The sequence below is a fragment of the Leucopleurus acutus genome (genome assembly GCF_964270905.1).
Source record: "Leucopleurus acutus genome assembly, chromosome: 2".
In the NCBI taxonomy this organism is placed as follows: Eukaryota; Metazoa; Chordata; class Mammalia; order Artiodactyla; family Delphinidae; genus Leucopleurus; species Leucopleurus acutus.
In genome coordinates, this window is record NC_139143.1 from 157,907,635 (window position 1) to 157,931,228 (window position 23,594).

At 50.1% G+C, this 23,594-nt stretch overlaps 1 protein-coding gene across 2 annotated transcripts in view; it reads right to left on the minus strand.

Annotated features, from left to right (window-relative positions):
* Nucleotides 1-23,594, minus strand: part of KDM4A (lysine demethylase 4A) — a 42,232-nt gene that overhangs the window by 1,649 nt on the left and 16,989 nt on the right. For both annotated transcript variants that reach the window (XM_082863536.1, XM_082863537.1), the window contains exons 12-20: nucleotides 15,395-15,515; nucleotides 11,821-12,002; nucleotides 10,065-10,269; nucleotides 9,516-9,592; nucleotides 8,772-8,827; nucleotides 7,008-7,116; nucleotides 6,482-6,667; nucleotides 3,525-3,695; nucleotides 14-133 (exon numbers count right to left, since the gene is read on the minus strand). In XM_082863536.1, coding sequence (XP_082719662.1) covers nucleotides 14-133; nucleotides 3,525-3,695; nucleotides 6,482-6,667; nucleotides 7,008-7,116; nucleotides 8,772-8,827; nucleotides 9,516-9,592; nucleotides 10,065-10,269; nucleotides 11,821-12,002; nucleotides 15,395-15,515 — 1,227 coding nt within the window. The remainder of the gene's footprint in view (nucleotides 1-13; nucleotides 134-3,524; nucleotides 3,696-6,481; nucleotides 6,668-7,007; nucleotides 7,117-8,771; nucleotides 8,828-9,515; nucleotides 9,593-10,064; nucleotides 10,270-11,820; nucleotides 12,003-15,394; nucleotides 15,516-23,594) is intronic.

Sequence of the window (23,594 nt, forward strand, 5' to 3'; positions counted from 1 at the left end):
AGCCTTTGGTTACCTGGTACATCTGGATGGGGTGAGAGGCCACAAACTTGGCTCCATAGACTTGGCCGTCTGTCCATCTCACTTGGACTACTTCCCCTTCAGCAGGAGGACCCAACTGGAGACAGTCCTGACTCTGAGGGAACATTAAGGAAGAAGGGTGAAAGGAAGGTCCACCTGAGAGACCTGCTAAGTCCAAGTCCACCCCGTTATCTCTGCTGGCTGCTGCTGCTTCTAACTGACAGAAAAAAGCAGCCATAATAAACTTAATAAATGTAAAGGACATGTGCCATGATCAAGTTCCTTCAACTGTCTCTCTAAGGGACAGCGGGACAGGGCTCTGCCAGGAAGAAATACTCAAACTTTATTCAACTATTTAAGAAAAGGGTTCTTAGGACTTCCCTGGTGGTGCAATGGTCAAGAATCCGCCTGCCAATGCAGGGGACACAGGTTCGAGCCCTGGTCCGGGAAGATCCCACATGCCACGGAGCAACTAAGCCCATGCGCCACAACTACTGAGCCTGTGCTCTAGAGCCCGCAAGCCACAACTACTGAGCTTGCGTGCCACAACTACTGAAGCCCACGCTCCTAGAGTCCGTGCTCCGCAACAAGAGAAGCCACCGCAATGAGAAGCCCGCGCACCGCAACTAAGAGTAGCCCCCCGCTCGCCGCAACAAGAGAAAGCCCACGTGCAGCAACAAAGACCCAAAACAACCAAAAATAAATAAATAAATAAAAACAAATAAAGTTTTTAAAAAAAGGAAAGAAAAGGGTTCTTAACCTTTTTTTTGAAGGAAAGGTAATAAAAGACCACCTACCACCTGGCAAAAAACTTTAGGACCTTTACTCCCTGCTCAGGGGAACCCTAAGGATGGGTGGAGTCCTTGCTGCATTCCCAGCAGAGGGCTTGGTATATAGTGGGAGGTCAGTGTATGAACATGGTCATGGCAGCTGAATAAAAGTTCTGATGGGTAGACCTGGGAGAAGGTCCTTGCGGACATGGCCCAAAGAAGTACACATTGGAGCGGAAGCAGAGCAGAGTCTAAAATGCTGTGATATTCCAACTGCTCTTACCAATTCCACTACATGACAAGAGTTAGGAAGGTCCTACACGCCAATTCACTTACTGAATAGAAATGGCTCTATACTGTATTGCCAACTCATTATTGACAGGTACTCAGTAACTATATCGTGTATGAGTTCAACAACTAAGTAGAAAGTACTGCCCCCAAAAGAATCTGAAGTGGAAGTTTTAACTAGCCAAATATGTGATCTTTGATAAATCCCTTAAGTTCTCAGATATTAAGTTTTACTACAATAGCAGTTCTCCAAGTATGGTCTGCAGACCTTAGCGGGGGTTCGTGAGAGCACGATGGTTTTCACAATAATATTAAAACATTAGCCTCTTTTGCTGCGCAGACATTTCCAGTGATGGTGTAACACCTAACATGGGTGCAACTGCTGGTGCTTCAGCACAAATTGACGCAATGGCCCTAAGCTCTACTACTTGTTACTGCGTCCTTAACCACTGTGTACTCATGATTTAGGAGCAAAAGGAAAAAACCTGGTTTCATATAACAACGTCCCTTGATGAAGCAGAAAAAATTTTTGTGTGAAACCTCAATCTTTGAGTACATGTGTTAAGTACTCAAAAGACACTTCTGCTACACGCTGAAGCATGATGGTTGTCTTGAGGAAAAGCATGCTGTAACTGTTTGAGTTGTAAGAAGTAACTGCTTTTTCCATGAAACACCAGCTTTATTTGAAAAAAATGACTGACAGACAAACTGTGGTTATTCAGACTTGGGTAATGGCAGACATCTTCTTGAAAATGAATGAAGTGAGCCTGTCACTTCGAGGAAAATGGACTGACGGTATGCTGCCAATGATAAAACCTAAGCTTTCAAGCACAAATTACAATTTCAGAAAAGTTGTGTCACCACCATGAGCTTGAAGCTCCCTAAAATTTAAAGATTTTTCTGAGCTTAGTGCTACAAATGAAAATGACTTTTTTGGAATTGTCTAATAAAATTTAACAACATCTGGAAGATCTACACAGCCCATTGCACCAATACGGATGATGGTACAAAATCACGCATGAGTGCAAGAGCCATTCTCAGTGTAAGACAGACCAGAGAATGTTAATGTAAGAGGGTACGTTCACCAAGCTGCCTTCAGAGTCTACACTGCAGCTAACTTTTAAGAAACTACCACTCGTTGAGGTCTGGTGTAGTATCAAAGTAGAATAACCACAGTCATCTGAAAGGCTACTTAAATTTTACTCCTTACTTTTTCAGTCGCATATCTGTGTGAGACCGAGTTTTCTTCACATACTTTAACCAAAACAATATATTGCAACGAACTGAAGATGTGATGTAAAAAAGGTTTGCACAATTGTAGAAGAGTGGCACTCTTCTAATATTTTTTGTTTTACTTAAAATAATTTTTCGTTTTAAAAAATGGATTATTTCAAATCAATTCACCTCAGTTTTCATTTCTAATGAGCAAATATTGATAGACATAACCCACAAAAATACAAGCTCTTTTGGGGTCCTCAGTAACTTCTAGAAGAGTCCTGAGATCAGTGTTCTCTAAGTTAGAGATACCACCTACTTCTCAGAGTTGGTATGAGAAGTGACAGAGATACCCGAGTAAAGTACTTAGCCTAGCGTCTGGCAAACTGGAAGAGCTTAATAAAGCATAGCTAGTCTATGCCACAAACACTACTGATACCATCTTCACTACATGGAAGTCTGCCTCACAACTAATGAATGTACTTTTAGCAACTAAGTTGCTAACGTGGTAGAGATGTGGGAAACACCTGTTGTTTAAGGAAGAAGTGGCTTCATTCCACTAGGCTGGTGCTCGGTCTAACATGAAAAGGTGGGGGGGGGGGTAGTGGGTGGGGATGAGGATGGACGGACGGACGAACGATGGACAGGGGAAACCTGAACTGAGTGCTGAGTCCAGAGCCAGGAAACCTAGGATTGAGTCCAGGCAGGGCCCCCAGTGTCTCAGGTATTGATAACACAAGCAGGCCAGGGATATCTCCAAGCAGTTTCTATTCAGCCCCCAAAGGCATCAACTGTAAAGAACCAAAAGCAAATTCCATAAATCTACTAAGAGGGCATGGCAGAAAAGAGATAATTGGCTAATTCTCCCAAAATCACACAGCTACTAAGCAATGAAGCTGGTACTGGCACACTGGTCTGATTCCAAAGCCTGGGCTCTTCTTCCACTGCACCAGAACACCTTCAAAGGGTAGTTTAGACTAAAATACAAGTATGTTTCAAAGAATGGCAAAAAACGCCAGTTCCTACAAGCTTCTAGAGGAAGCAGGGTACCCTAGCGGCACACGATATTCTTTGTACAGAAAGACCAGTACAAACACTTCTTTCTGTTTGGGGGCCGAATGATGGGACCATGGGCCTGGATAGAAAAGGCAGGCAGGCCCACAGCCAGTCTGCCAGTCAGACCAAGAAACTCCCCCACCCCAAAATGCCCATGAAGCTCCTTGCAGACATTACCACTATGTCCTCGGGATAGAGATTGTCGCTGAAGGAGCCGTCGTCAAAGTTGACTTCATAGAAGGTCTCCGTGGTGAGCCTTACCACCTCACACTGGTAGAAGCGCCCATTCTTGTGCTTGCTAATGACCTTCTGGCCCGCAGTGATGCTCTGCAAGGCCCCCTTGGCACGCTGGAAGAAACAGAGGCTTGGGTTATGGCCACATTGAGCTGACAGGCCTAGCGAACGGGGACCAAGATCAGGGGGCTCTTCTTTACCAGGGAAAGATAAGCATGAGACAGGAAAAGTAAAAAGGAGCAGGAGATGGGAGTGAAACAGGTCTTTCCAGATGTCCACACCCCAGCCAGGACACGGAAGAACCTAGTGTCATATTTTCGCCATAAATATAGCTCCTCCCTCATTCCCAGTCCACAACTGGTCCTTTGCCATCCTGTCTCACCACAAACTCCCAAAACAGACTCTTGTGACTTCCCTACTGTTTCGAGGAGCTGACCAAACAGCACCTACTAATTCACATAGTTTAGACATACATCAAAGTGGACGCTCAACAGGTGATCTGAGGCCCAGGGTCCCCACACAATGCTCCACACAGATCTGAGCACCAGCTCTACCCTCAGGGCCAGGGCACAAAGACTGAGGTTCCCTGGATGTCCTCAGCTGCACACTATACACAGCTCCACAGCTCTGCCATCTCTGGGGCCCTCACATCACCCTTCTTCTCATTCTGAACTTGTCCTTGATGCAAACGAAATCACAGAGCATCTGGTGGTCTTGTGTCCAACCGCCCCTCCCCAAGCTGCCCAAGCTCTGTGCTCCAGCCATGCTGGCCTCCCTTCTGTCCTCTGAGCATGCGTGCCAAGAGTGTTCCCACCTCAGGGTCTTTGTGCCTCTGTTCCCTCTACCTGAAAGGCTCTCCCTCAGTCATCTGCACATTGGCTCCCTCACATCCAAGTGTCCACTTATGGACAACCTTACTACCTCTCCTCCTCCATTCCTGTATCCAGCTTTATTCTTATGCCGGCACTTCTCCCCGTTTGATACACTGTACATTTACTTGTTTCTACGTGTCTTTCAACTACACTAAATGCAGCAGGAGGGTAGGCACTGTTGTCTTGTTCACCAGCATGTTCCGAGCACCTAAAACTGTGCCTGACATGTAGCAGATGCCCAGTAAGTATGTGAAGAATGAATCAGTGAAAGAAATACTCAACAGTACCCCGTTTCCTCATAGCACCAGCCATCTACAGCTGCCAATGTGAGGGCATGGGGGGCTAATGACCATCACCAAATCACTACCCTGTTCCAACACAAAGCTGCTATCTCCTTACCACAGCCAGGACTCAACGGTACCTCAAGCTTTTATTCCTCATTCCCGTATCGACTATTTTTCCCTCTTCCTAAGCTCCTAACCCACCTCTGCCCACCTCCTGCGCTCAATAGAACATCTTTAATGAAAAAGGGGAATCCAGTCAGCCAACGAGGCCCTTTCCATGGTGGAGGACAGCTTGTCCTCTGGGCTGGTGCTCTACTGTGTCCTTCCTTTTATGATTGTTTTCACCACACTGTTGACAAGCCTTCATCGGGTCTCCTCCACTGGACTGTAATTCACTGATGGCACTCTGGCTTCTGACCTGACTACCCATGGAACCCCCGGTTTGGGGTGCACAGTGACCATGCCAGCAGCCCTGTCTTCCCGACAGCACGTGGCCCTCCTCAGCCTCTGCTGGCTGCAGGGCTCTCCTTCTCTCCACGTCTCTCTGCTTCTCAGCTGCTTTCGCTGCTTCCTGCTCTACCATCTGCTCCTTATACTAGGAATCTCCAGAGTCCAGTTTCTAACGGGAATTAGGTTTAATTATGCTGTTAAAGGCTGATAATATCCAAATCTTAATCCAGCTAATCTAGCTGCCTCCTGGTACCTCAATCAGAATGTTCCAGCGACCTCAAAGTCTACAGGTCTTTCCCTCACTTTTATCTCCCCCACTTTCCTCTGCAAAACAGCCCTGCCCCATCTCAGTTCCTGATCGCAGTTAATACCATATTAGCATCCCTTCCACCTTTAAGGAAGTGGCCTGAGTCATCTTGAATTCACACTCCCTCATCCCTTCCTCTTTCTTCATCCGCTCCCCATGGCAGCCAACAAACCCCGTCAGTTCTACCCACTGTAGGATCCCAGCATTGGCTGTGACCCTAAAGCTCTCCCTCTGTGTTCCCATTTCAGACCTCACTTCTCGCCTAGGCTAACTGGTCTCCCGGCCTCAAATTCTTATTCCTTCAATCTTTTCTGCAAACCACCACCAGAGTAACTGTTAAAAAAACATATAGCTCAAAATCATAATATTGGAAAAGTTCCCCTTATCTAGTGGAAGAGACATCAAACCCCTAAGTGTGGCAGCCCAGGGTCTTAATCCTCTGGCACTGCCTGCCTTTCCAGTACCATCCCCTGCCACGTTCCCAGAGCCAGTCTCACACGTTCCTTCTCCTGAGACTCGCTCATTCTGTTTCTGAAGACTTGACTGCACTCCTGCTCACAATTCCTACTTATTGTTTAAGACCCATTTAAGCTTCACCGTTCAGAGAAGTGCAAAAATCACTACTGTATGGGGGTTAATGGTTAACTCTTCTTCCCATCAGTTCACAACACTTACAGAGCTTCTGCGATGTCCCTGACACTGTGTTAAGTATAGGGACACCCAGATTAACAAGACATGGACCCTCAAGGAGTTTATCCAGGAGAGGCAAACAAGGAATCAACCACAAGCAGCTGGTTCCACTGGATTAGGAAGCACAAAGCAGGAAGCAGAGGATGGACAGGGGCCGTCTCCTAATCCCACACTCATTAGCAGCCTCCAGGAAGCACAGCGCTTGAGGAGATACTTGCTGACACAATAAATGGAGAGCCTGCAGAGAAAATGATCCCGGAAACCGTCGAGAGGACTCTAGAATGGCACCCTCCTCACCTCCAAATTAGGGATCTTGTGCCGAAAGCAGGTAATAAAGACAACAAAAGGCCAGTCATCTGGCTGCATCATCACTCCTGCAGCCTGAGCACAGCTCACGTGGAAGGCAGTTGGGCAACGGCCATGAGAACACTGCACACAGCAGCCAGCAGTTCTTTTCCTCCGTTTCTTACAGAAGACACATTTCTACAACACAGGAGAAGCAGGCCAATGATTCTGGGAACTAGGATGGTCTCCTCTACTGTACCCGCACCCAAATGCAGAGTCTTATGAGCAAGAGCCCACCCCCTTCCCAAAACATGAAGGTACACGCACCCTCTGTTAATCTCCTGTCCAGTCACAGGCATCCTCACTAAGTAGTTTTAACCAGAGGGGGAGAATCGTAATCCATGACCGAAACTGAGGGGTAAAGGATGGCCACTGGGCCAACCAGGCGATGCCCTCCTAAACGCTATGCTCCCCTCTATCCAGAGACTCGGAAACAGGGAAGGGATGCAGGGTCACGAGCCCATCTCTTTCTGCTTACCAGTTTGAAGCGGGGCAGGGGAATTTTGCTCACATCCACTGGACTTCTTTCTGCAATGTTGACAAATCTCGCTTCCAGAATCGCCACCGCACACGAGACATGGACCCACCTGTCAAAAGGCAAAGGCCACCTCAGTCCCCCTGCAGCTCCAAGGCCCTGTGGCCTTCTCTTCTAACATGGGCCTGTCTATAGCGTTTCCTCCCTTACCCAGCGTGACCACTGGACTTCCCAGCAAGTTCCTGGGACCCAGTGAGGTAAGACCAGAAGCGTTTCCACGCTGAGGAAGCGGAAGAAGGTCCCCACCACAACATCCCGGGTCAGCGCAGGGTCACACTTCTTACACACTCACTCACCGCCTGTTGCAACAGGAACAGAGCCACAGCTAATTGCGTGTGGCAGGTTCCAGGGAGTGAGAATAAATTAGAGAGCCCCATACACGCCTCTTTTACCAGAGGACCTGGGCACTTCCTCAAAATATCTCCAGCTGTGCCCCAATGTACCAGTAATCCCAGCCCTCCCCATCCAGGCCTTTGGCCAGACCTCTCCCGGGGCCAAAGTGACCTCTCCCTTCCTCCACCTCAGACTCACTCGCTAAGGTCTGGTCCTAGCCCCACTTACTCTGAGAGGTCTGTTCAACGGACAACCTTAGAGAATTATTAAAGTAAGTTCTGGGCATTTGGGGAAACTGACACACACCAAGATGAGATTAACTAAGACGGTGAAAACTCTCAGGATCAAGCCACATGAAAACCTACAACAGACAGCATTGGGGCTGCGTGGAAGCCACCTGCAGTGTGTGAGTGGGAACAGATTTGTTTTGCATGGCCCTGGAGGGCAGACCAAGGATCATGAGGTAAAGGTGGGAGGTGCAAGCAGAGCCCTTTCCACTGCAAAAAAGGAAGAACTTTAACAGCACTATCTTGCAATTCTGAGGAACACAGTGACCTCAAGTCACGGCAGCAAGTGCCTTTAGAGGAGTGGAAGCGGCAAGCAGAGCAGCCATCTATCTGGAACGGCATGAAGGGGATTCCTGTGAGGCAGGATGCCGGGCGGTATGTGTGCTTCAAGTTCCCACAGGATTTTAGCTGGAAGCAGGGTCTTCACTGCTGGTTCCCCATCGACCTGGGAGTACTCTCCCCTAAGCAGCCGGTCTTCGGGGCGAAAACCTCATTCACCTTACATTTATTTCTACCTCTGAACCACTGAGCTACGCATGACCAAGCACAAAAATTCAGCTCAGTGAAAGCGAGCTGCCAGACGGCCAAGAAGCCCAGCTCTGGGCTGAGTACCCAGAACCCTCTGTAGAATCGACTGAGTAGTGGGCAGTCATGGCTGGGCCCTCCTCAACGTCCCACTGTCCTTCTTAAGGACAGCTGCCCTCATTCCAAACAGCCAGGGAGTCCGCCTGCAGGAAGGGCTCACTAGCTCACAGCCGTGGCCACCTCTGTACCAGCCCCAGCTGTAACAAGGTAACTGTCCTCACTTCCTCCACGAAGCCCCCGCATCATCTTCACAGGGTCTTCGTACCCTCGTGAGTCCATCTTAGCTCTTCCAAAAGGAGGACGTTACTTACAAGGCTGCCTCAGAGGGGAAGCTCGGGTTGGAAAGTTCTGGGACTGCTCGGCTTCCCATCCTTAAAATCAGTCTTGGAGATGCTATTTCGGCCCCAAACAGTGTGCTTCCCAAGTCCTCGTCAGTCATACCGATGACGGCCACCACCCTGGCGGCGTGCCTGCACTCGGCTTCAGAGCCCAGAGAACTCACCTGTCGTCATTGGCTCTCTGCAGGGCTCCTCCTCGTAATGAGCACAAGCAGCAGTCCTGCCAAGAAGACGGGGAGGAAGAGTGGTCACCGCTGAGTCATTAACGTCCCATCTGCTCTCCCCGCCACTTCCTGCGGGCCACGGTAGCCTCCACGTGAGAAAGCAGCCCACAGCAGGCGGGGCCTCGCCTGCACAGACCTTGTAAACAGGACTCCCCTGCAGGAAGACAGGGAGCCACTCGGGGCTGAAGTGCGCCAATTATTCTCCTGACTTAACATAATCGTCTTCGCTGGTACTGTTAACAACAACCGTAAGCAAAGTCACGGGTGATACCCTGCTCAAGCTGGGGGCATTACAGGGCTCTGACTGCCTCCTATGTGGGTACTGCCAGGTTCCAGAGAGAGGGGAGGAATAAAGGGAAAGCTACCAAATGAACCATCTGAGTCCATTTTGATGCTCCAACCAGATGGCTCAATTCTTTACAGGAGCTTATGGTCCATCCACAGGAAAACCTCTACTTGGTCCTGACACAATGAAGCACACACAGCTTCCAGACTCCATCGTGCTCTGCCACAGGTGGGCAGCAAACATCCTCATTGTCGTGGGGATTTACTCCGACAATGCTCACCGACATCACTGTGTACCAGGCATTGCACAGACCCCTGGGACATAGAGTCCGCGTGAAACAGTCCGATCGTGAGCGAACTTGTCTCACAGGGAGACAGCAACAGCATGGAAGCACTCACCTCTTCCAGGGCATTGGCCGAACACCGAGAACACATCCAGTCTTCAGAAGCCTTTGCAGGGGGCACCCCGTAGCAACCTAACAGGGACACCGAGGTGAGCAAATTAAACCCAGAGGCCAGAGTCAGAAGGTAGACCTGCAACTCTTTTCCAGACACTACTTCCCAAAGCTACAACCAAATCTTACAGAAACCCCTGAATTCTAGCATCAAGGCCCCCAAGGGTCAGCCATACAGTATGGCCCACAGTCTCAAAAAGTCAGAAACTAGATTCACTGCTACCAACACCTAGCGAGCAGCAGAGATTAATCCCCTCCTGGTATCTACAATCAAGGGGACAGCCCAGGGTAGACAGTACAAGCATGGAGCCCAGAGTCACAGGAAACTCAAGACTCAATCAGCACCGAACTCCAAGAACAGACACATAAGCCATCTGCACTGGGGAGCTGGGGAGGTCACTGGGAGGTCGCAGGGAGGCCAAGAGGCGGCAGGACTTCCAGTCAGACGCCCCCGCCCCTGGGACCGGACGCAGAGAAGAAGTGAGGCACTCACTGGCATGGACCCGGACGCTGCACTTCTTGCAGGACACTAGGATGCTGGTGCCGTCCTCCTCTAGGTAAGGGGTGGACAGGTTGATGTCCGTGCTACACCCAGTCGAGGTGAAGCACATTTCTGGAATCAGTGGCTTGGTCCTCTGCTTCTGGGGCGCTAAATCTGGAGCACTGCCGCAGTTCTGACTAAGGCTTCCAAACTCCACCTAAGGAGGGAGCAAGTGCACACCTCAGTGAACAGCCCCGTGTCCTCAGCTCTCCGCCTGCCCCGTCAGCAGAAAGCTGCTCTCTTCCTGACAGGGCCCCCGCTAGGCTCCCGGGTGCACAGCCATTATCCCAGGGCCGCTAACTGAAGTTACCGCCAATGACTCCAATTCGATTTCTCACAGCAGCATCAAACAAAGGCCCCCGGGGACAAGTGAGAAAAGGAAGCGAGGTAAGAGGCAACTGGGATTTCAATCTTCCCAAACCAAGTGGTAATAAAATGCACTGAGAGGCTGGTGAGGCTGGTGAGGCTGCTCTTGGCGGCTCCCCTCTGCGATGCACGGCATGGGCGCCCCACCCAGGGAGAGGACGCAGAGCAGGTGCTTCCGTGGGCCAGCACTGATTTCCTCTCGGGGCCCATGTCAGCAGTCACCTGAGCTGCAGCACTGTCACATGGCTGGAGCCCCGAGAGCCACTCCTGGCTTGGGGCCCCCTTGGGAAGAACATTATGTCCATGTACTTCCCTTGGCAAACAGCCTGACTGCAAGAATCTGCCGCTTCTGCCGCTGGATGGTACCATCACCCCCGTTCCAAGGACGGGGCCCAGAAACATGTCACCCCCCAAGCCTGTGCCATTCATGAAACTCTGAGCCCCTCTCAGCAGATCTACTGGCAGTACAGCCTGGCCATCTGCCTGCTTCCCTCACAGGCAAGGGCACACTGAGATCTTTTGGGTTTGCTTTTGGTCAATGGAAAGAAGGAACGAGTTACTAACTCAAAAGTACTCTGGTCTGAAGTTTCACTCTTTGGCAAACATGAACCTGGGGCCCTGCCAGGCTCAGTGGCAGCCATGCTACTCTAACCACCATCAGGGGACTGGTTCTCTACATGCCACCCTGTGTAGGTCCCAGCTGAGACTGACCTGGTCATCTGGCACATGTGACTTGTGGGTGCCTTCCTGGCCCCCTAGAGCTGGACCCAAAGAGACCCATGACGGTGGAGCCATCAAATGCCCCAGGAGTGGGAGGGGCACGGCTAAGCTCAGCCAGGGTGCTTTCCCATCCCCCTCCCTCCTGCAGGCCCTCTGCTCCTACACCTCCCAAATTCCCTTCCGCTACTGCCAACATCCGAGGTGGCAATGAGAAGGGAAAGAAGAGACAACACTGGAGGAACTGGCTATTCACCTGACATTCAGAACGATTTAAAGAAATCCCCTGCTCTCCAGGCTGACTGGCAAGGTCAACAAACCACCTGGAAGGAATCATCACTGACTAGAATAACAACAGAGTAGATTCCTCAGCAAACAGTGAGTGCCAAGGGCAGCAGGGAATCCCCCAGAGCCTAAGCCACACCCTCAGCTCTTCCCCAAAGCATTCTCAAGGGAACACCCGCATTGCTGCATGGCTATCTGCCTGGTGAAGCCTTTCCAACACGTGGATGGGGCAGAAGACACTAGGAAAACATGCCCTTCCCAAGCTATGTCCCCACCATTAAACCTAGCTTTCCTCTGAGCGCTGGTCCCGGGTAAACAAGAGGGGACGTGGTGGGCTTACCTGATGGTAAGTCTGAAAGATCATGCAGACGGCGCAATGAGGGGCCTGCTGGGCCATGGCCTCGTTGAATTCCTTTTCGGCCTCAAAGTTTGGAGGTCGGTTCTGCCACAGCTGGCTCAGGGGCTTGGCCCAGGCCTCCGTCTCCTCAGCCTCCTCCTCAAGGGTCCCCTGTTCTGATACATCTAGAGGAAGAAGCAGGGGCGTGAGTCAGTCAGCACCAGCCCTGCACAACTATGGCTCTGCCCGGAGAGCCGACGAGCTCAGCCCAGGGCTCTGGTCCCAGGTTTGGACTAACCCAAGATCCTATGGGTGACAAAGGCAAAGGGCAGAGGCGATCTGCAAAAGACTCCTTCAGTACTTGGACGATGCTGTGGGGAGCCCTGCAATCCACAGCCACAGCCCCTCCATGACCTTCTCACTCCTTCCCAGACAGGCGTACTTTCCAAGAGACCCTGGAGTCCTACGCTGAGTAGCCCAAGGAAAGCTCTGGAACATACCTACGGAAGATACCCATTTATGTGTTTACTCCTTGCAACCCAAGCTCAGTGCAAATAAACAGTTGTTATCTGCTCCGCCTTCAGTCATGTTTAATCCAAAGGGATCTGGCAGCTGCCAGTGCATGTGACCTCGGTGAAGGGTACCACAGCATATCTAGGCCGACGCAGACAATTAAAATCAACCCCTGTAAGCCCCGTCAATCAGGCCTAGCCAGGAGCCGTGGTGCCAAAATCCAAGCACAGATATTTTCTGCATCCTGGCCAGAACAAGAGTGATCGAGACAGGAGGGAAGGAACAGAAACGGACTGCTCACAATCACAACAGAAAACCTACCACACTGACATCTGCTCCGCTTATAAAACCAAAAGTGGCCAAGAATCGTCCTACGTGTGAATACTGAACGAATGATGAAAATGTTCACTATGTTAAATAAAAACTGTAGGAATCAAAATTTTACAGTTTACACAGATAAAACTTCATCGAGCTATACAGTTAAGGCATATGTACTGCACTGAATATGTTATGCCTCAACTGAGAAAAAATGTTTTCAGTGGAGAAAGGGGTGTGTGAGACTAAGAGACTAAAGAAACTTTCAAATGCAGTGCGCGACCCTAGTTCGGTTCATACTGGTTTAAAGGGAAAAAGCTATAAAAACACATTTTTAGAATGAGCAGGGAAAGACGAATATGGACTGAGAATCAGAGGACATTATGAAGTTACTGCTTACTTTCCAAGGTGTTATGACAGTGGATTTTATATAGGAGACAATCCTCCTTAGGAGATGCCTATCGGTGCACTTTAAGTGAAGTGACTTGACGCCTACAGCTGACTTTCAAACAATACAGCAAATATGCATGTACTTGTTCGTACATAAGCAACGCACAGGGAGAGACAAGTGATTATGGCAAAATGGCAACAGCTGTTGAATACTGGAAGTGACACAGTATTCTTACTCTTTCAACTTTTCCACGTTTGAAATTTTTTAATCATAAAAAGTTTGAGGGAGGTATATTATGATCTCACGTTATTATACAAAGACATACATGGACATAATTTAACATCTGACGAGGACAGTCAGGAAGATCAACACATTAAAGTGTTCACAGTAGTCATCTCTGTGGGGTAATCTTGCTGTCCTCTTTGTAACTTTTTCCGCTTCCCCAGGTTTCCACAGTCTACATTGCTTTAGCGCATTGGGGAGAAATCAAGAAGCTAGGCTGCTGCGACCCAGAGGACCTGAGACCCCCACAGGGGCTAGAGGAAGGCCCCAGAGGGCTTCTAAGACTCTGCATGGAAGTCTGCCTGCTTCTGGCTACAAGGTCTGAAGAGGCTTTCCCACCAAGCTTATCATGATCTTTCTACCAAGGAAAACAGTAGAGATGGGCATCGACATCAGATCAGAAAGGGAACGTGAGGTTTGTGGAGCAGAGGAAGGGCTGATGAGACTCTGGGCTTTCCATGGGCGCAGGCAAGGACAGGACAGGGTAGGAGGAGGCTGGGCATCAGGCAGCAGTAAAAAGGGGCCTGGTCACTGGCGGATCTTACGGGGTCTGTGGGCTCCGGGCAGCACAGGAGACCACACTGCGCTGATGGTGATCACTCCCTGAGCTCCAGTTCTCCTCTGCATCCCTGCCTACTCCCCTCTGTCTCCTTCACAGGCTCCTCTTCCTCAGTTTTCCTAACCCCTGCCTCTGTGCCCTCTCCCCGAGCAGCCGCATTTAATAGAGATAACAAATACCACCTCCACACACCCCAAGCAACGCTAGAACCCAGGGAGGCACTCAGCTCAGGCTTCCTCTTCCTACCACCCTCACAGCTCCACGTCAGGTTGCCAAATCCAGTGGACTTTATCCTCCCAACAGGTTTCACCACTTCCCCTCCCCCACCCCTACTTCCACTGTCCTAGTTCAGACCCTCATATCTCACAGAGGCCATGACAAAAGCCCTCTGCTCCTAAGATGCAATCCCTAGGAAAAATCTTTTTTTTAATTAATTTATTTATTTTTGGCTGTGTTGGGTCTTCATTGCTGTGCGTGGGTTTTCTCTAGTTGCGGTGAGCTGGGGCTACTCTTCGTTGCGGTGCGTGGGCTTCTCATTGCGGTGGCTTCTCTTATTGCAGAGCATGGGCTCTAGGAGCACGGGCTTCAGTAGTTGTGGTACGCAGGCTTCGGTAGTTGTGGCACGCAGGCTTCAGTAGTTGTGGCACGTAGGCTTCAGTAGTTGTGGCACGCAGGCTTCAGTAGTTGTGGCACGCAGGCTTCAGTAGTTGTGGCACACAGGCTTCAGTAGTTGCGGCTTGCGGGCTCTAGAGCACAGGCTCAGTAGTTGTGGCGCACGGGCTTAGCTGCTCCGCGGCCTGTGGGATCTTCCCAGACCAGGGCTCGAACCCGTGTCCCCTGCATTGGCAGGTGGACTCTTTACCACTGCACCACCAGGGAAGTCTAGGAACAATCTTTCTAATGCAAATCCAACTGCATCACCCCTCTGCTTAAAACACTTGCAGGGCTCGGAACGCCCATGAGCAAAGCTCTCTGGCTCACGACCACCTCACTCCTCCTCCTCTGCCCATCCCACCCTGGCCTGGCCCTGTAACACCAGCCGCAGCAAGCTGGTTCCTCTGAGTATAACTTCCTGCTTGTCTTTGCCATGGTTACTGGCACTGCCCAGTCTGCCTGGATTAACATCTCCTCCCTTTAGATCAGTGCATTACCCTGTGAGCTTCCTGAGGGCATGGACACATCTCAGTTATATTTGTCACCACACATTCAGCACAGGGCTTGGCGTCAGTTACAGAACCTGCTATCCTGAAAAATCAGCCTTGGACCTCCTCAAAGAGGGAAGAACTTGCATCCAATTATCCCGTATTAGGCACATTCCAAGACACTCAAACGTATAATGAAACCTGATTATAAATCCCATAACCTGAAATCCTACCCTCTTTATGGAGTATCTGGGAGAAGAGCTAAGCCACAGGCCCACCCCTGGCCCTCAGCTTGGCCCCCTGAGGTCCTGTCGGAGGAGGTCCTGATGCAGTGAGAGCGGCTTTCCTCTGGTGAAGAGTGAAAACAACACTTACCATCATCGCTGACGCAATCCTGCAACACGAGCGGGTGGTGGCGGGGGAGCTTGCTTAAGGGCTGACGACGGCCCTTGGACTTCTTACTCTCCTCCAGAGAAAACATGTATTCATCCGCAACCTGGACAAACCACAAGAAGGAATCAAGTTGGTCTTGCCTCCACTTCGGGATACAGCAGAAGTTAGTCTTACAATAAAAACCAAGGGGAAAAAAAAAAAAAAAACCCAAGGGAAAGAGCGGGGCAGAGAGACACAGAGAAATGTAAAACCCGACATGGAAAACACCCGACTTAGAAAAAGCCAAAACGACAGTGTCATGCAAACCAGCGTAAACCAGGATTATATAAACCGTTTAGGGCAAAATTTGTGCCTAGTCAGTGTGGGTCCTGGCCTTCTCAGAAGCAGGCTGAAACAAATGTACCGAAAATAAACCTACTCCAGCTCTAAAGGAGAGCCCCTTCCTTCAGCTCACTGACGTGTGTCCACGTCTGAGAGCCCCAGAGGCCCCTTTCCTTGGACCAGGAGGCCAGTAGCACCCGTTACAAAGTATCAGGCAGCTGGGCCAAACAGGTTTGAAAGGCCAGAGCACCCCTCATTCAAAGGGGTGAGGAAGAGCGGACCCATTAAAAAGAAAGTAGGCCACGTCTGCTCAGGCACTGTCAAGACCTCAGCTCTAGCTGATACTCTTCGATCCTCTTTCTCCAGGGAAGAACGTCGGCCAGGACACAGAGCGCCTCTGAAACTCTGGCCCACTGCAGAAAGAAAGGCTGATTTAACGCTGCATTTACATAATGTCAGAGCAAATGTAATTAGGTTTAAGGTGTACAGGACTGAACCAGTAATACCACATCAGAGCTTCCTTCTAACCAACATATTTAACACTTGGTTATGCTGACATTAGGAGACACGGGTTATAGCAAAACCCACTGAGCAAAGAAATGAGGCCTGGAAGAGGGCCACTTTGCAACCGTGACCAAAACCAATGCCTTAGAGTGCTGCAGAGAAGTGTCAGCACTGCGGTGCCACCTTGGAGAAGGGACACTGGGCCTGCAGACTCCACATGCAACCACACAGAACCCCAGGACTTAAGGCCCACACTTGGAATGTCAAGAAAAACCAAATGCTGAGCAAATCACAGAGCCTGCTCTTCTAAACATAAATTGAGGGTCTATTTGCCTATTCATTCAACAGATATTTACCGAGACCCTACTGAGTCGGAAGGTCTGCCCAGGGAAGGAAGGTGTGAAGAGATGGTACCGCTAGGATGTGCTCCCTGCTTACGTGAGTGACGATGCTCACGGCAGCGTGCCATGCGGTGGAGGAGTGAGGATGGTAGGGATCTCCTACTGAGGAGGTCCACGAAAGGCTAACACAAGCACAGACTTTAATCAGCCCTGAACTACACCGACAGCCTAAAGCGGCAGTTTCCAAAATGCACATCAAGAGGCCTGAGAAAGCCTCCATCAGAGTGAACAGGTGGGGCTCCGTTCCAACCACAACAGCCCTGCTTTTGATCTACATTTTTTAAATGAATAAGAGGTCACTTAAAGAAGGGGTTCTTTGTCTAAAACAAACTGGAAATACCAAATTTATCTGACAGTGTTACCAGGAAAATAAAAAATGTAGGGATATGCACCCCAACACACGTATACTTACTGATGACTTACATACACTAATGTACTTTAAAACAAAACACTTTAAAACAAAAATAGACTGTACAAGGATTAAGATAAAAATAAAGTTCCATTATTTGATTCCTGCATCCCCGTAATCTTCTTGCATCCCCTACTACGAAGACCACCTAGGTAACAGGCCTAAATGTGAGATGTGGCAGAGACCAGGAAGTAAAGGCATGAGAATAAAGGAACCAATGAAGGTGGGGATTTCCAGCCTGGGTCTCCAAGGTGTGAGAGACTAAGAGGGCTCCTGTGGATGAGGGGGGAGTGGTAACAAGCCAAGTTAGCCAAGTTAAATGTGCTGCCTATGGTACACACAACACCTACCTGTGGGTCCTTCATCTGGATATAATACCCGGAGGCACAAAGAAATTCAGCCTGGGAGTTCAGAAAGGTCAGAGCAAGAGCTGTGGATTTGGGAATCCTCAACATTGGGCTCGGAATTTAAATCATGCAATGGATGAGATGATCAGTGGAAGATAAATTGACTGAAGACCAAGCCTTCCAGGACAGGAGTAAGAAGAAAGAGGAGATGCTGGGGGAAAGGGGCCCTCAAGTGGGAAACCCACAGTCCAAACACTACAGAAGAGCTGAGCAGGCAGTGGCCAAGGGACTCGGCAACTGGGAGGTGCCAGGACTTTTTCAGAGATAAGTTCCAGTAGACACACAATAAGGAACTAGGGAGTGAGTACACACCACACAGACTATTTTTGCGAAGACCAGGAAAGGAATGAGATGGTAGCTTGAGGAGGTAATTTCCTCCAATTGTATTTTAAGATAGGGGCTTTGTGAGTATGGTTTTATGGGTGAAGAAGCTTGTCCCCCAAAGATGCAGAGTCCTAATAATCCCTGTGAATACGTTAGGTTAACATGACAAAGAACCGTTAAGGCTGCTAATCAGGTGACCATCATCCTGGATTATCTGGATGGGCCCAATGTATGCAAACAGCGCTTAATAATGGAAGAAGGAAGCAGAAGAGTCACTGTCAAAGTGAGGTGACATGAGCAAGACTTGGCCAGATGTTGCTGCCTTTAAAGGTGGAAGGCAAGGGCCATGGCCAAGGAATACAGGTGCCCCCAAGGAAGCTGGAAAGGGCAAGGAAATGGACTCCCCACAGAAAGGTACAGAGCCCTGAAGACATCTTGCCTTTAGCACCATGAGGCCTATTTCAGACTTCTGAACTGAAGAACAAGAAGATGGTAAATTTGTGAAGTTTGTGTAACTTGTTAAAGCAGCAACAGAAAATGAATACGGGGTAGGAGGTGGAGACGAATCATTTTACAGGCAAGCACTGGAGGAGGTAGAGGGGTCAGGACCAGGAACCCCAGAACTTGGCTTTGGGAAAGGAGGAGGCCGCCTCTGTCCACATCTGTTTAACCAAAGGGCTTCCCGCGAGCCCAGCAGGTATGCCCAGCGTACCATGCCTGGTGCTGCGGCAACGCAGAGACGGTGATATGGGATTTCTAACCGTAAGGGGCTTACAACCCAGCCAGGGTCTAAGTCTGCCCTTTCTGCTACCATCACTCTGCCTCTGACCAAAGCGGTCAGATCTACTCAAATATTTGAACATCCTCCCACTTTTTCCCCTCTTCTGGCTAAATACTCCTCCTCCAGTTCCTCACAGTGCTGCCTTTCCCTGCAACGTACTCCAATTTCTAACTTCCCACAGGATTTAACAGAAAGAGCTGGGTTCAACTCCTCGTTCAACCATTGAGCCAGGTGAGCCCGAGCAAGTGGCAACCCAGTAATAAAAGGGGGCAAAGAGCACTGCCCCTCAGAGCTCTTTGTGAGGATGGGGTGGGATGGCATGCAGGTCTCCCAGGCCGCTGCCGGCAAGAGAGCTGGAGCTCCAGGCTCTCTCTCGAGTTCTCTGTTACCCCCGACACGTGGGTTGCCAGGTCAAGGTCAATGTTCCTGACGGGGCTTGTTCTGTACAAAGAACCAAGTGTTCTCTCTCCTTCTTTAGGGAACTCACTTTTTCAAAGCAGCCTGAACTAACAAGAACTTCTGCAGCAGACACGTTGCTGTGAAGACTCAGGCGGTGGTGCTTCAGCAGTCAGTCACCAGGGGCCCTTTTACCATGGCCCCTGACACAAGACGGCAGCATGCTAACTGAATAGCAGATGGCCCGAATTATACCTTGGGGGACGCTCAAAGTGAGAGGAGGGGGCCCACAAGGGTGTTCTTCAAAACCCAACTGTTTCCAGATATAGACACAATGCTATTAGACCTCTCCAGGGACACGCAGAGTGCCTCAGCTTCTGCCCAAGGCTTGACTGTCAGTCTGCCATCCCACCCAATCAATCAACCCTCAAGTCAGCTTCTTACTGGAGCTAAACTTCCATTTGGTTCACCCACGTTTACAGAGGCTCCTGGGCCAGGCCCCGCAGACCACGCCAGTGCCTCAAGAGGCGAGGCTGGATGTGGCCCAGTACCTGGCTCCTAGAAGTGCACCTTCACCCGCCTGTGACAACCACACCCAGACCAAGACAGCGTCTTAGACAAGGAGCGAAGTGCTGGAGGGACTGGAAGGAGAAAGGGACGCAGCTGAGAAGCAACGAGAGGTTTCCAGGAATACTGGCTTTTGAAAAGGAGCTGGGCCCCACTGAGCACCAGACTGTTCCAGGACAGACAAGTGCCTCTTCCCACCTCAAAATTACCTGCAGCCTGCCGATGGCTGCACAAAATACGAAGGCACTTAAGGCCCCTGAGCTGTACACTAGAAAAGGGTTAGAGTGGTATTTTATGTCATGTATATTTTACCACAATAAAAAACCCACCTGCAGCCATCCTCTCCTGTGCCCGCCTCTGCTAGAGACCCCAGCCCTCCCTCCTGTCAGAGCTCCCCACCTCTCCCGCCCTCATTATGTCCCACCGCCCCTCTTTAACACAGGCCCACTCGGCCAGCTGCCCCCATCTTCCACTCTCTCCTCCCCGGCTCTGCACACACGACCCTCTCCTAGCTCCTGAACCTCTGGCTGCTCTCTTCTGCTTGTCCTTCTCCTTCCCGGGCCCTCTGCCAACACCCGCACTGTGAAAACTGTTCTTCATGTTCCACGTGCCCCACGGGCGAACTCTCCCACACCCACCGACACCCTCCAGGTGAAGGTGACTCCCAAAACTACCCACCTAAGGTGCGTGTATGCACGTCTCCAATGCCTGCCTCACAAGCAGGTCGCACTCAGCATGCCCCAGGCTGAACTCACACCTGAGTCACATGCAAATAACCCCCTTCCCTTTTCCTGCCACCTCCATCCTCCACCGATACACCCCTGTCCATCCGGTAAGTAACACGAGCCAGAATTCCAGGTCACCCCTGCACTGCCCTCCCACTCACCCCACACCAGCCCCCGGCCCCGCGCTCCCACCTTCCAAGCAGTCATTACCCCAGCCCCCTCCATCCACCCCTGCCAGCACCTCACGGCTCAGGTCCTCACCACCTCTCAGACTAAATGTACAGGTTCCCAACTGATTTCCCTCTTGCAAACCATTTTTCCTCCTGTCCTGAAGGAGCAGTATTTGATTATAAAAGTAACACGTATTCATAAAAAGTATTCAGACAATTTACAAATGCAGGAAGTGAAAATCATCTATAATTTCATCTTCAAGGGAACCTCTGCTGTTTCTAATTTTGCCTCCTTCTTCCCCCAAAAACCTTTATACTCCTTCCAAAATGATCTTCCAAGACATCAATGCAAAGCTTAAAAAACGCTTCACTGGGCAAAAGAACTGACAGTTTCTTTGAGTGAGTCAGTGGTAGGTGGACAGAGGGGCACTGCTCTAGATTAAGGCAGACTTAAGAGACATAATGAACAGACATAAGATGTAAGATTATTAAATCTTGATTCAAACAAACCTGCTGTAGAATAAATTTTGTTTAGACTACTGGGGAAATTTGATTGTGAACTGGGTATTAGATGACGCTAGAGAATTTCTGTAATTTTGTTAGGTATAAAACGGCATGGTGATTAAGAAAACACCCATATTTTTTAGAGATACACACTGAAGTAGGGAAGAAATCACATGACATCCAGATTTGCTATAAAATACTTCAGCAAATAAAATAAGGACAGATGGGGACTTCCCTGGCGGTCCAGTGGTTAGGACTCAGCGCTTTCACTGCGCCAGAGGTTCAATCCCTGGTCAGGGAACTAAGATCCCACAAGTTGCACAGCCACAAAGAAGAAGAAAAAAGAAAAAGGACAGATGAAGCAAATGTGGCAAAATACTGACAACTGTTAGATCTTGACGATCAGTATTTGTGGTTCATTGTATTATACCATAGGCATCTTTGTGTATTAAAAAACGTGCTATAGAAATCTTCAATCTCCAAAAACACATGGCAGGGAAACTTCCACTGCCCCCGACCCCGACTCTCAAGTCAAAGAGCCTCAGAACTCCAGGACCCGGCTCCTGACACAGTCCACCCGCTCCTCCCAAGGCCTTCTCATTCCATATGCCTGAGACCAGCAAAACCACTGTGGACCCCCGACCTGCTCTGACCCTGGCATGAGCCCCCAGCACCAAACAGAACCCTCTCCTCCCCTAGATTTCCGCTCCAATTTCATCCCATCCTCCCAGCATGCTCCCGCTAAGCTCCTTCCCCTGCTGTCTCTCTGCCTCCTCACCCCAACCCCAGGCCGAGCTGCTAACTCTTCCACTTGTGCTACAATGCTCATCACCAGGTACTAGAATTCCCTGCTCGCATCTATTTGCCTAGACTATGAGCTCCTTGAAGGCACAGTCCTAGCCCAGAGCAGGCGTACAAACCATTACAGAGTAAAGCGAAGAGGACGCCAGCACGTCAAGGGGAGAGGTGGGAGAGATGGCAGGTGACAGAGCGGAGAAGTTATTACCATCAGGCTGCAGCTGAGAGGTCCACACACAAACAAACAAGAACCAGGAAGACACGCTACGGTTCTGGAGCAGGGGTTGCACAAGAGAGGCGTGTCAGAGAGAAGCCTCCTCTCCCAGCCTATTTCCACGGGAGGAGTCCTGGCTTTCATTTCCTGGCATCTGCCTTTTGCAGAGGGAGTGCATTCCTGTGTGCACAACACACAGAAGGTGAGTGGGAAACTCTCTGCCGCTGTGAGAGGGGCCTGAGTCGTCCAGGGCCACCTGTGACTAGGTGGGTCATCTGTAATTGAGGGTAAAATGAGTGGCAGGGCCATTCGGCCACAGGTTAGAAGCCACTCTCTTCAACCATTTTAACTGGTAACAAAGTGGCATTCTGGGCTTCCCTGGTGGCGCAGTGGTTGAGAATCTGCCTGCCAATGCAGGGGACACGGGTTCGAGCCCTGGTCTGGGAAGATCCCACATGCCGCGGAGCAACTAAGCCCGTGCGCCACAGCTACTGAGCCTGCGCTCCGCAACAAGAGAGGCCGCAACAGTGAGAGGCCCGCGCACCGCGATGAAGAGTGGCCCCCGCTCGCCGCAACTAGAGAAAGCCCTCGCACAGAAACGAAGACCCAACACAGCCAAAAATAAATAAATTAATTAAAAAAAAAAAAAAAAACTAAGTGGCATTCTGAGTGCCATGTGCCCGCCTCCTGTATCCATAACTTAACTGGTTCCTAATTGGGGAGGAGAAAAGATGGCTGTTATTCATGTATTGCCCCCACCACCAAAAAAAAAAAAAGCCACAAAAAACCTGACTGTGGTAAGATTGCTTCAGCAGTAACATGTGGTCTGAACAACGCATTCAAGTGTCTAGTAAGTCCTTGCTATTGTTAGCGGCTTCTGTGGTTGTGAATGCAGCTGGAGGAAAGCAAGTCAGGAGGACAGGGCAAGAGAAGGACAGCGTGGCCTGCAGAGACAGCAGGATGCAGGAGAGGGCCAGAGTTTGGGAAGGATGGCTGGGATGCGGCCACAGGGAACCTAAGGGGTTCTGCTTTCCAAGCGGAAGAGCCCTCTCCTGTGGAAGCAGCCACAGGACGGCGGAGGGAGCGGCGATCAGAGGCAACGAGAAGGCTGCACGGTGGTGTACGGTGGATACCCACACGCCGTGTGAGAGGGAATGGGGACCGTCACGTGGAGAAAGGGGGTCTACAGAAACTGAGCCCGAGATTCAAAGGCAGAAAGAAAAACGACATCGGGTGTTCAAGACAAGGGGAAAAACCAACCACAGAAAGGCACTGCTGGAAAAACTAGAGGATTTTAAGTGTCAGTATTTCAGCCAAAAAAAAGATAAAGCCAACAAGCCAATTGTTAATATGAAGAAATAACAAGGGCACACGTGGAGCTCATGACAGTATTCTATCTGCATATACTTTTAAAATGTTTCGTAATAAAAACTTTTAGACGATAAATTTTTCAAAGGTGAAGGGAAGGGAACGGGGAAGTCTGTGCTGACTTCTACTACCTGCCAGTGACCCCACTCCACCCCCAGCCTGGGCTGCGAGGCTGGGGAGAGAGCAGGTCACTCAGGGCAGGCCTGAGTCGGCTGCACCCAACGTGGCCCTGCTGTATCCCACTCAGACCCACCAAACGCCTTTCTACACAGAACAAACAAAAGACAGAGCTT